At 35.0% G+C, this 12,877-nt stretch overlaps 1 protein-coding gene across 1 annotated transcript; it reads left to right on the top strand.

The window, feature by feature from the left end:
* Nucleotides 1-7,894: 7,894 nt before the first annotated feature.
* Nucleotides 7,895-8,750, top strand: LOC121225674 (uncharacterized). The gene has a single exon (XM_041110074.1). It carries the CDS (start codon nt 7,945-7,947, stop codon nt 8,650-8,652), a length of 708 nt encoding a protein of 235 aa, XP_040966008.1. The 5' UTR covers nt 7,895-7,944; the 3' UTR covers nt 8,653-8,750.
* Nucleotides 8,751-12,877: the final 4,127 nt, after the last annotated feature.

The following is a 12,877-nucleotide window of genomic DNA, read 5'->3' as shown; positions in this document are numbered from 1 at the left end:
GATGAAAACCCGAAAAGGGCATCTTAAAAAAAAGGGATCAGGGCGAAAACCCGAAAAGGCGTCTTGATTAGTACAAAAAGATTAGGATGAAAACCCGAGAGGGCGTCCTAATGAAACAAACCTGGCGGTCGAACGATAGGTCAAGTAGTGAGACTACAGTATTTGAAGCACTTCTGAAAGCTCGAAATTTTCTACGCAAGAAGCCATGCTCGAAAAGATTATTGATTGAGGAACGTGGAAGAGTTCATGTGTTGAATATCTAGAGCATTTGTATCCGTTGAATACGACCTTTTCTTTCTTTTTGACATTTTTACTCTCATTGGTTAACTTTCTTTGTTTGCCACATTTGAAATAAAGGAATATGAGATATCCTTTTTGTCCCTACCTGACCATTTTCATGCATCTCATTATGTGTTTATTTAATGATAAATAGTGAAATGACATACTCTAAACAAAAGAAATGTCAAGCATTACCCGGATAAGAATTTGATAAGTGCAAGATCTTCAAAGCAAGAACAAAGTTTAACCAAGGGCAAAAGGGTGATATCTGAGAAACGTCGATTACTCGTAAAGCTCGAAGACAGGTATGAGGCCTGAAGAGAAGGTCGAGAATCAAAGCAATGAACGCAGATCCTCAACAATCATGGCGAAAATGACATACGACCAATATGCTTAAGGAGCACTGCATAATCATGTAGGCATAAAGGCATTTAAGACAAACATGTGCATATCATGATGACATCATGCACGGCATATACAGGTAATCCAGTAAAGCAAGAAATCTTGAATGAGAGTCGCACTGAATCAAAGGAAAAGATACCCGAGTTCTACCAAAGGACTGGTTTTGGTATTTTGATGTTTAATATTCATGCTTTCCAAGGAAAATCAACTCATATTGCGAGAGATGAGTTGAGCCTCAAGACACGTTGAGGTATTTTTAATTTTTTTTTAAAAATCAACTCATATTGCGAGAGGTGAGTTGAGCCTCGGGGCACGCCGAGGTATTTTTAGTTTATGTTTTAAATTGACTCATATTGCGAGAGGTGAGTTAAGCCTTTTAATTTTTGTTTTTCAAAATCAACTCATATTGCTAGAGGTGAGTTGAGCCTCAGGACACGCTGAGGTAATTTCAATTTCTGTTGTTAAAAAAAAATCAACTCATATTGCGAGAAATGAGTTGAGCCTCAGGACACGCTGAGGTAATTTCAATTTCTGTTTTCAAAATTCAACTTATATTGCGAGAAATGAGTTGAGCCTCAAGACACGTTGAGGTATTTTCAATTTCTGTTTTCAAAAAAAAATCAACTTATATTGCGAGAGGTGAGTTGAGCCTCGGTTCACATGCTGAGGTATTTTCAATTTCTGTTTTTAAAAAAAAATCAACTCATATTGCGAGAGGTGAGTTGAGCTTCAGATTACACACTGTGGTATTTTTTTTTCAATTCATATTGCGAGAGGTGAGTTGAGCCTCAGGACACGATGAGGTAATTTCAATTTCTGTTTGTCAAGAATCAACTCATATTGCGAGAGGTGGGTTGAACCTTTTAATTTCTACTTTTTCAAAATCAGCTCATATTGCAAGAGGTGAGTTGAGCCTCGGGGCACGCTGAGGTATTTTCAATTTTTGTGTTTTAATTTCAACTCATATTGCGAGAGGTGAGTTGAGCCTCAGGACACACGCCGAGGTATTTTCAATTAAGCCTTTTGATTTCTGTTTTTCAAAAAATCAACTCATATTGCGAGAGGTGAGTTGAGCCTCAGGTCACACCGAGGTATTTTCCATTTCTGTTTTCATTATTATGTTTTTGAAAGAATCAACTCATATTGCGAGAAATGAGTTGAGCCTCAAGACACATTGAGGTAATTTCAATTTCTGTTTTCAAAATTCAACTCATATTGCGAGAAATGAGTTGAGCCTCAAGACACGTTGAGGTATTTTCAATTTCTGCTTTTCAAAATTCAACTCATATTGCGAGAAATGAGTTGAGCCTCAGGACACGCTGAGGTAATTTCAATTTCTGTTGTCAAAAAAATCAACTCATATTGCGAGAGGTGAGTTGAGCCTCAAGACACATTGAGGTATTTTCAATTTCTGCTTTTCAAGAAAATCAACTCATATTGCGAGAGGTGAGTTGAGCCTCAAGACACGTTGAGGTATTTTCAATTCCTGTTCAATTTATGTTTTTCAAAAATCAACTCATATTGCGAGAGGTGAGTTGAGCCTCAGGACACGCTGAGGTAATTTCAATTTCTGTTTTTCAAAAATCAACTCATATTGCGAGAGGTGAGTTGAGCCTCGGGGCACGCCGAGGTATTTTCAAATTCTACTTTCAAAAAAATCAACTCATATTGCGAAAGGTGAGTTGAGCCTTGGCTCACGTGTTGAGTCACTTTCAATTTCTGTTTTTATGTCTGTTTTCTAAATCAACTCATATTGCGAGAGGTGAGTTGAGCCTCGGGGCACGCTGAGGTATTTTCAATTACTGTTTGGCAAAAACCAACTCATACTGCGAGAGGTGAGTTGAGCCTCAGGACATGCTGAGGTATTTTCCATTTCTGTTTTTCAATTTATGTTTTCAAAAATCAATTCATATTGCTAAAGGTGAGTTGAGCCTCGGCTCGCACGCTGAGGTATTTTCAATTTTTCGTTTTTTCAATTTATGCTTTTCAAATTCTACTTTCCAAAAAATCAACTCATATTGCGAGAGGTGAGTTGAGCCTCGGGTCACATGTCGAGGTATTTTCAAAATCTGTTTTTCAAATTAAGTTTCAAAAAAACCAACTCATATTGCGAGAGGTGAGTTGAGCCTTAGCTCACGTGCTGAGCTATTTCTGTTTTAATGTCTGTTTTTAAAAAGGGTCAATTCATATTGCGAGATATAAGTTGAGCTCAGGATCACATGCCGAGTAAAGAATAAAGATTGGAGTTAATCGAAGATACAAATTTTATATCCCTGAAATTACAGTGAAGCTAATTGAAGTTTAATAGAGTAGGTCGAGGCTACAAATCCCTTCTACCTGAATTCTTATTTCCTCGAAGTTTTAGTAGAGAAGATCGAGGCTACAAATCTCTTCTCCTTAAATCTCCGAAGTTGCAGTGGAGTGAATCAAAGCAACAATTCCTATGCCCCTGAAGATGCAATGGGATGAAACGAGGCTATTAGAAGAAAAGAAGTACCAAGAAGTTAAGATTCAGTAAGACTAAGCAAAATTGGCCATTTTGGAGTCTTTGCTCCATTCTCGTTACACGACAATGAGCAAAGAGGGGCAGCTGTAATGGCCAATTTTTTGGCCCAAGCAAAAATAAAATCCACATAACCAAAATTCAAGTCCATTTACAATGTTAAACAGCCCAAAAATCAAAACAGGTCCAATTTCCACATTGAAAGGCCCAAACCCAAAACTAAATAACCCAAATAATACAAAAACCCTAAAGCCCACCTAGCCCAACACACAAAACATTTCAGCAACCCTAGGTCCCCCCTTCTGTTTGTTTTGCACCGCAACCATGAAGCAGCCCCATACCTCCACTACAGCGGCCCCATACCCCCACTACAGCAGTCCCATACCTCCACAGCCCTCGTACGCCACGCCCACACCCCGTACGCATGCCAACAGACTCTGTACCTACAAGAAGGAAACAAAACAACGGCAGCAACAGAGGAGTAGCCAATAGAAGAAACAAAATTTTTGTACTTTTCTTTGGAACATTCGGCTATAAAGCCATGTAATAGCCGTTGTAAGTTTTTACGGGCAATAAGAAAAAACAGACACAATACCTGCATACTGAATAGCAAAAAGAAATCAAAAAAGTCATTCAAAGGTGATTTCACATTTTTTCTTTATTTTCGATCTACTTGTGATTTTTTTTAGCATGGAAAACGAAAGGCGTGTTTGAAACAACACCGATGAAAGCCCACATGTCTCGAAAATATGGAGATTCAGGCTAGGGTTGTTTTTATTATTATTTTCATCAGATTTTGCTTTGTTTTTTGGTAGAATAGCACAACATTTTAAGATTTTTTCTTTTAAAAAAAAAGAAAAAAGGGAGAAGGAGTGTGTTTACCCGATCTCCGTGGGCGTGTCCTCCGTTGACAAGGTCCGGTCGCCATTGCGCACAGTCAGCCATCAAATAAATGATGGTTTAGGCGGCTGCATGTTGAATCAAACCCTAGGGGAAGGGGTTAAAGCTTCTATTTAAAAAAAAAAGAGAATGAAAGGTTGTGGGTTTTGAAAAGGAAATAAATGGGAATTAAAGCTTAGCAACAGATTTGGAAATGATGGAGTTTAAAAGAGGGGACCCACGCGTGTTGACCCAATCCAAAAGATTGGATCCGCATTCTTTTGTTTCAAATGGGCTAATGGCGCATTTGGTCCTTCTCTTTCGCGTCAATTTTCAATTGACTTCTATTTGTACTTTGTTTATTTTTTAAATGTTCCCTAATATTTGTAAGTTCTTACACTTTAGCCCATGTCTCAACGCAGTGTTTCGAGATCAGGGATAATTTCAGTCTTGGTCCCTATAAATTCACGCGTGTTATACGTGGGTCCTTATTTTATTATTAGTAATTTATTTTATTTGTAAATTATCCTTTTTTTATTTTACTTTGATTTTAATTAGGTAATTTATTTAGATTCATTTTATAGTTTTTTATTCGGGCTTATTTACTTGCATATTTTGAGTTTAGTAATTATTTTTTTAATTTTTTTTATTTTTATCATATCATTGATGTCTTTTGTAATGCTTGTATTAATTATTTGTATCATTTGCTTACTCGTTTATTTTAATTTAGGTAATTGTATTTTCATATTTTTAGATACTATTTTATGTAAACGTTTTTATACATATCATCTTACGCACGCATTCTTAATATTATTATTACGCGTATACATTCATTATTTTCATTTCGTGTTCAATTCCATTATACCTTCATCTTTTCTAATATTATTGTCACCTCGATTATCTGTTTCAATATATTCCTAGCTCTTTCATTTATTGATTTTTATTTCATATTATTTTACTTTGCATTATGTCGAAAATATTCTTATTCATGATTTAAATCAATAATTAAGGTAATATACCGATTTAACATTAAGTCATCGAGTTCATCGCTATGTTGGGTGAACGTCAATTGACTCATGTTAAAGCGATATACCTTTCAAAAAAAATGAAATAAACCAAAATTTCTCGTTCTTTTAATCGGATTATGACTAAATTTTAACATTGAACTCGTATTTTTAAAAGTCAAGACAACACGTGTTTAGGAGATACCAATTTTGGGCGTCGCGAGGGTGCTAATACCTTCCTCGCGCGTAACCGACTCCCGAACCCTAATTTTTCTCTGACTTTTAACGTAGACCTTAACTCGGCCTTTTCCTCGTTTTTTAAAGAAAAATCTAATAGGTGTCCGATCACACCTAGAAAAAGGATCGGTGGCGACTCCCGGTTTATTTTAAAACCAAATTTCAATTTCCAATTTCCTAATAAATCGCCACAATTTAGCGACCTGAATCCACAAAATTTTTACGTCGCTACAATGATTATACCTAAATGTATATATCTGACCTGAGGATATTTCTTTCTAATCCTCTTAATTTTTTCTTTAGTAAAGAGAGAGATTTCTGTTAATCCTCTTCGTGTATCTTTAGCGACTGTGTTACCGCTAATTTTTTCTATATGTCTCTAAGTCCATATTTTAAACTTAGAGATCTTATATATTTCTTCTTTAGAAATATGATTTTTATTTATTTTTTCTATCATCTCATCGGAACAGTCTTTTTATTCTCCAATTAAATTTCCTAATTTAATATCCTGTTTTCCAGTATTAGGAATTTCTTCCAATTGATTATTAGAACTATTTCCTATATTAAACATAAATATATATTCATCATTATTATCAGAGTTCGTTTCTGATATTAACTCATATAATATTTCTTCAGGATTTATTTCCTTTTGAAAACATATTTCTAATTCACAAAAAGAAAAGGTTACAAGATGTAAGAAGAAACTAAAAACTAAACTATTTGGTAATTTACAAGATTATATTATTCTATAAACTTTCGATGCTATACAATTGAACTTTCCTCTCTATTTATAGAGGAGATTAAAAATTCTATACAATTGTATTTTGAATCCCAAACAGTGTTTCTGATAAAGATTCGGCTTCAAATGGATGTGGTTGCTTCCACGTCTCATTTGTCTTCTTGTAACTTTAATTGCATGGACTTGGTTGTTTCCACGTTGCATGCTTGAATTAATGGCTGCTTCCCTCACTTGCTTGTGTCATGGCTGCTTCCATCATTGCTTGCATCATCATTGTTTTGATGATAGCTTCCATGTTGCAAGACTTTGTTGTCTGCACTTGGATTTCATTGATTAATGGTTACTTCCATCATGATAACTTCCACCTTGCCAAACTTTTTTTTTCGTATGTGGATTGCCTTTATTTCAGGTTGCCATCTTTGTTGATGTCATCCATAATGATGAATTGTAGATATATCTTGATGATAGTTTTCCCATGTATTTTTTATTTGTTGCAAAATATGCGGTGGGAAATCTTCAAAATCCATTTCTGCTATCTTTTTTAGTAAACAGATGGATTCTTCATCTTTATCACCAATTCTGGAGTAATACGCCATTATCCTTCTTCCATCAGTCCTGAGTCGATAATTTCTTTCTTGAAGAAGATATCTGGCTTTAGCCATTAAATCAATTCCAGTTTGAATTTGATAATAGCCGAAATCTTTCTGACACTTGTCAATTGTTTTTGTCAAGTGTTCTTGATCTTCATTTAAGGCTGATAAGCGAGGACTGCCAATCATAGTATGAAAATACCAAATTTGATATGGCTCAAAAAAAATTTTCTTTTTCAGAGATACCAATAAGAGTACTAGTTTGAATAAAAAATAATAGAAAAAATCATCATTGCTTATGATGGATTGTAAAAAAGACTTTACTATTGCTCGAAAATCTTTTAAAAGATGAAAAGAGAAATTTTGTACTACTATTTCTCTAACAAATCCCCATTCAATACTTGTTATATCAAATGGTTCATGATCCAATCTAAATTTTATAGTTGGAATACTATTTCCAATAAAATTAGTAAAAACATAAGATTGGAGAAAATATTCAGAAAAAGTTTTTCTAAATTGATTCTGCTGATTGCAGATCATATCATTTATTTTGTTAAATATTTCCAATGGACAAATCTATCTAGATTTGTTATATAAACAGATTCTAAATTTTATATATAATAAAGTAATAAAAAATTATTTATGAAATTTAAACTCAGGAACATGTCTTTGTTTTCATATCAATCAATGTCAAAGTCAAAGTCAACAAACAATGATGAAAATCCATGGCTGCATTTCTTTATTCAAATTTGACCCAGTCTAGTTTTTTTGGAGCAAATTTCTCCACCATCCCCCTTGTTCTGCATTAAATTGACTCATCTACTTCTAAACCAAACATTTACCAAAATTCTAGATTTCTGTTCTTCAGCTATGGAAGCAGCTCATAATCCACTTCTTCCCTTTACTCTTTAATATTATTGGTCTATTACTTAAGTGGGCGTCTGAATATGCTAAAACTAAATATTTAGAAATAAATTCTTACAATCGGTTTAAATTTAGCTAAATTGGTATGAATATTATTAGTGATATAGGAGGATATGAATTCAATTATCATCATGATTCATTATTAATTCTAAATATTGTGTAAAAAAGAAAAACAAATATGATTAATAAAAGATTCGAAATAGTTGCATCATCAATGTTGACTTAAATAAGGCTTAGTCAAAGTTAAAATTTTCAAAAGAGTAAATATAAATAAATTTTAATGAAAAAGTTGAACGTAGGCTGCCGGCCAAGTTCTTATATAAACCATAGGCAGCAATGCATTTCTGGCAAAAAGGAAAGAAACCCTCTGAGAGCTAAAAAGGAAACATGGTTTATTTAAGAGTTAGTGAAACAATCATGGCCGACACCTTGCTTTTCACCTGCCTGCTATTATTTCTTGCAGCCATGCAAGGCGCCCATGCAGTCGACTATGCCATCAACGACAAGACCGGCAACAGTCGCGGCGGCGTTCGTTTCCGAACCACAATCGGAGCCCAAAGCAGCCTCCAAACCATGTCATCCGCCACAGGCTTCATCTGGGACATCTTCCAACAAACCAACCCATCCGACAGGAAAAACGTCCCGAAAGTAACACTGTTCATCGAAAACGGCGACGGTGTAGCCTTTGCCATCAACAACGAAATCCATGTTAACGCCAATTACCTAGGAAACTACACAGGCGACCTGAGGAAGGAATTCAACGGGGTGCTTTACCATGAAATGACGCATATTTGGCAATGGAACGGGAACGGTCGGACCCCTGGGGGGTTGATTGAAGGGATAGCTGATTTCGTGAGGCTGAAGGCTAATTATATACCGAGCCATTGGGTGAAGCCAGGGCAGGGAGATAGATGGGACCAAGGATACGATGTTACGGCTAGGTTTTTGGAGTATTGTGATGGTCTGAGGAATGGGTTCGTTGCACAGCTTAATAAGAAGATGAGAAGTAGGTATAATGCTGGGTTTTTTGTTGAACTGCTGGGAAAAACTGTTGATCAACTGTGGAGAGATTATAAGGCCAAGTATGGCAATTAAATCACTTAATTTACTATTGTATTATATATCGCCTTCTTATAAATTGTCCTAAATATTATCTGAATCTAAGGTTAATGAATAAATAATTACTTGCATCATTTCCTTCTTACAAAATGGTAAGGTTACAGCTATAAATGTAATGGATGTTGCAGTGGCAAGTGCGGTTTCTCGTCACTAATTCTAAAAAGAAATCGTAAGGCTATAAATTTTTGGGATAATGTAACTTTTGGTCCATGGTCTTTCTTTTATCCACTTTGACCCCTGAATGTCAAAACCGTTATTCATTTAAGCCCATTCTGTTAATGACTGAAAAAAAATGGGGATAATGTAACTTTTGGCCCTTGAACTTGGTAAGTAGATTCACATTGGCCACTAAACTTGACAACTAGGTTCGTTTTAGTACCTGCACATTTTTTATTCACTTTGGCACTTAAAATTGACAACTAGGTCCATTTTGATCCCTAAACTTGAAAAATCTAAAATTTTACTTTTTTTAAATTATTAAAAATCATAAAAATCTAAAAAGCCAAGTAAAACCAATTTTAGTTTTTTAGATTTTTATGAATTTTTAATTATTTAATTATTGTTGGTCTGACAGTCAAATCGGTTGAACTGGTGGTTTAACCTGTTCAACTATCGGTTCGGTTATTAAAACACTGAATATGGCACTCTGAGATAGTACCACATCATCATCTAATTTTTTTTATTTTTTAAAGTCAGAGTGCCACATCATCAAACTTTTAGATTCTTCAAGTTCAGGGATCAAAATTGACCTAGTTGTCAAGTTCAAGTGCCAAAGTGAACAAAAAAAAGTACAATAGTAAACCTAGTTGTCAAGTTCAAGGGCCAATGTAGACATACTTGCCAAATTTTGGGGCCAAAAGTTACATTATCCCCATTTTTTTCACAGTCATTACAAATGAGCTTAAATGAATAAAGATTTTCAAGCTTAAGGGTCAAAGTGGATAAAAAAAGTTTAGGGTAGGTCAAAAGTTACATTATCCCCATTTTTTTCACAGTCATTGCAAAATGAGCTTAAATGAATAACGGTTTTCAAGTTCAAAGGTCAAAGTGGCTAAAAAAAAGTTCAGGGGTCAAAAGTGACCTTATCCCTAATTTTATTGTAGAGTAAGATATAAATATCTAATCTAATACTTAAATGATAGAGATTGGATAGTGGAATTTTGAGGAAATTCAAAAGCAAAGCTTGATAAACGAAAACGTAAAGAATTTTTTTGACTTGTGGAAAGGTAATTTTGAGAGAATGATTATGACTAAGAGATTTCAACATAAAGGGACCAAATTATAAATTTGGAAAAGTTAAAGGACTATAATGAAATTTGATCAAATTGAGGAATTGGAGTTAATGATGATTTTTGGGCACGAGGATGACTTAGGAAATGTAATATTATGGTTGACGCCACTTTTGGGACTAAACTGAAAAATGAAAAGTATGAAGATCTAAAGTGCAAATTTTCAAAGACGAAGAAATGAGTTAAATAGCACTAATAAAGTGCCATACGATGGAAAAGTAAAGTGCGAAAAAAAAGAAGATTTTTGGACTAAATTAAATTAAAGAGAAAATTTTATTTATATATGAAAAAAAGACTCAACATTTATCATTCCACCTTAAATTTTATAAGTTTTATTTTATAATTAGTTACTATCTTTATCAAAAGTTATTTTTAATTGTTATATGGTAGGTCATACTTACTTAAAATTAATAACATGAACTAATTAAATCTAATAAAAAATTAAAAGAAAAGTAACATTCTCAAATTCAAATATAAAATCATATATTAAAACAATAAATTGAAAATAAAATTTATATTATTTTATTTAAATTATACAACTTTCATTTATGCATTATTAATATTTTTTTATAAGACTTTATATTAAAATGTTCATATATTAAACCATAAAATAGCTGTCGCTACATCGCGATAGACCGCTATTTAAAGTTTTAAGGATTAAAGTATAATTTTTACCATATAATTAACTGATGTTAATCAAAATTGTTTTTAATCCACGAACAAGAAAAATATTTTTCAATTCAGGTAAATCAGGAACATTAAGAATTCCTTTGCTAAGAATTTTACCCTTCTTTCCATCAGTAAACGTTGCATGACCACCATGGTTATCATCAAAGTCAGAAAGAAAAGTAGCATTAACAGTCCTGTGGTGATAACATCCACTGTCAAGATACCATACATGGTCTATACTGGTCTTCAAAGATTGATGAGCAACAGGCAAACATTTCTTATCCTTCTTTATCTAGACAAGATTTTGCTTATTCCTTTGAACAGTATTTGGACCAGTGGGTATTGGAGCTAGCACTACTTGTTTCCATCTCAAATCGTAAAGCATCATAAAACATATTGCCTTGATGTGACCTGGTGCACCACAAAAATGACAAATGATCTTATGTTTGGAGTATACCTTTTTAACAATAGGCTTCTTGAGCTCTCACCTTAATTAACATTCGCAGCTTTAACAGAGACTATAGGTCCTTCAGCAATGGCTTTACCTTTTTCCTCAACATAACCTAAACCTTCTTTATCAGGACTTTGTCTTCTTGCGGTCATAATTTCATTGAGTTTCTCGAGCTTCTACTTTGTTGACTCAAGCTCTTTCTGAGCATTCTTTAAATTTGCTATTTTGATAGCAAATTCGGACTCTTTTGCTTCCACTTGTTTGATCAACTTTGGTTTTTTTTCTTTTAACTGGTTGTTGTAAATGATTAGTCTGAAGTTAACATTACACACCATTTCCCACTTGTCAAGTATTGTCTTTTAGGTCTTAAAAAACTCAACATTTGACTCAACTTTAGAAGCTTCATCAGTATCATTCTCAGTTGCAACAACAATGTCTACCCTAAAAGTAAATGCTATATAATTACTCAATTGTTCTTCATTAGAACCGAAGCTGTTGGTGGAATCCTCAGCACTCCATGGCTTTTGTCCACTATAAGTCTTCCTCATCAATCTTCGTTCAACGATGCGTGCACGGTGTGTGACATATGGACTATGGCTAGTAATCTGTTCGCGGTCGATACTAGAGCGAAGCAATCAAGGATTCGACATGAGCTTCATTCTTTAAAGAAATGTAATCTCTCTATTAAGGCTTATGTTGCTCGAATCAAAGATTTGTGTACTATTCTAGAGACTTCTGGTTCGCGCATCTCAGAAGAGGAAAAGATTGAGGTGATGCTTGCGGGATTACCGCCGGAGTATGAAGCGGTTATTTCTTCCGCACGATTATCGACTGGTGTTTTGGCCTTCTAGTGACTGGTTGATGCGCTAGTTAAGTGTGAGACTCGTCAAGCGCAAGTGTTTCAGGAAGCGGTGTTGCATGCGAATCTTGTTGAGCATGCGTCGTCGATTAATGAGCTGTTCGTGGTGGTTGTGTGCCTACTCGTGGTCGCGGTAGAAGTTTCAGATCTCGCATTCAATGCCAGATCTATAGTTGATTTGGTCATGTGGCTCAAAAGTGCTACTACCGTTATCATTGGGACTCGAATGACTCGTCGGTCATGCCTCCGGTCTCATACCAATGGTACATGTATGTTTTTTATGGTCCTGGATCTGGGGTGTTTGCGCAGCATGGTGACGGGCAGTTCATGACTCATCAACAGAAGAATCCAAAAGTTGTTTTTGGTCAAGGTTACTATGCAGGTCAAGGTTATTATACTGCTGGTGGTCAAAGCCCGTTTGCTTAGGTACCTAGTGGGTCGTTTGCACGTTGGCCATCTATGCCTTATACTCAACATGGTTATGTCTTTTCTTTCCAAAATATGTCTAAGCCCAATATACGTGATTTTATTCTTGATGACGGGCTATGGAATAATGATGAAAATGGGCCGAATGAGTTTAGTGCTGGAAATAGACAAAATGTTACACATGGGCCGAATGGTGTGCCATCATCTAATTTCGTTCAGATTGATCCCAGCTCAAATGAAATGATTGGTGTTGGTCCGGGTCTCCGACCTACTGGTCCGATTAGTGTTGGTCCGAGTCTGCGGTCTACTAAACCGCGTACTCGGGTGTATATTGGGCTTCATCGGTTAGGTGATTTGCATGCTTCTGATTACTTTGACTCTCCTGGTTCCTATAAATTCTGGTAATGATGGGTCATATATTCCTATGCATGTTGGCATTACTTCCTAGTATCTTGATTCTGGTGCGAGTCATCATGTCTGTCGTGATGTGTCCGCTCTACATGATGT

The sequence above is a fragment of the Gossypium hirsutum genome, chromosome D13 (assembly GCF_007990345.1).
Source record: "Gossypium hirsutum isolate 1008001.06 chromosome D13, Gossypium_hirsutum_v2.1, whole genome shotgun sequence".
NCBI lineage: Eukaryota > Viridiplantae > Streptophyta > Magnoliopsida > Malvales > Malvaceae > Gossypium > Gossypium hirsutum.
The sequence above is the reverse complement of the archived record's forward strand: the minus strand, read 5'-3'. Positions and strand labels throughout refer to the sequence as shown.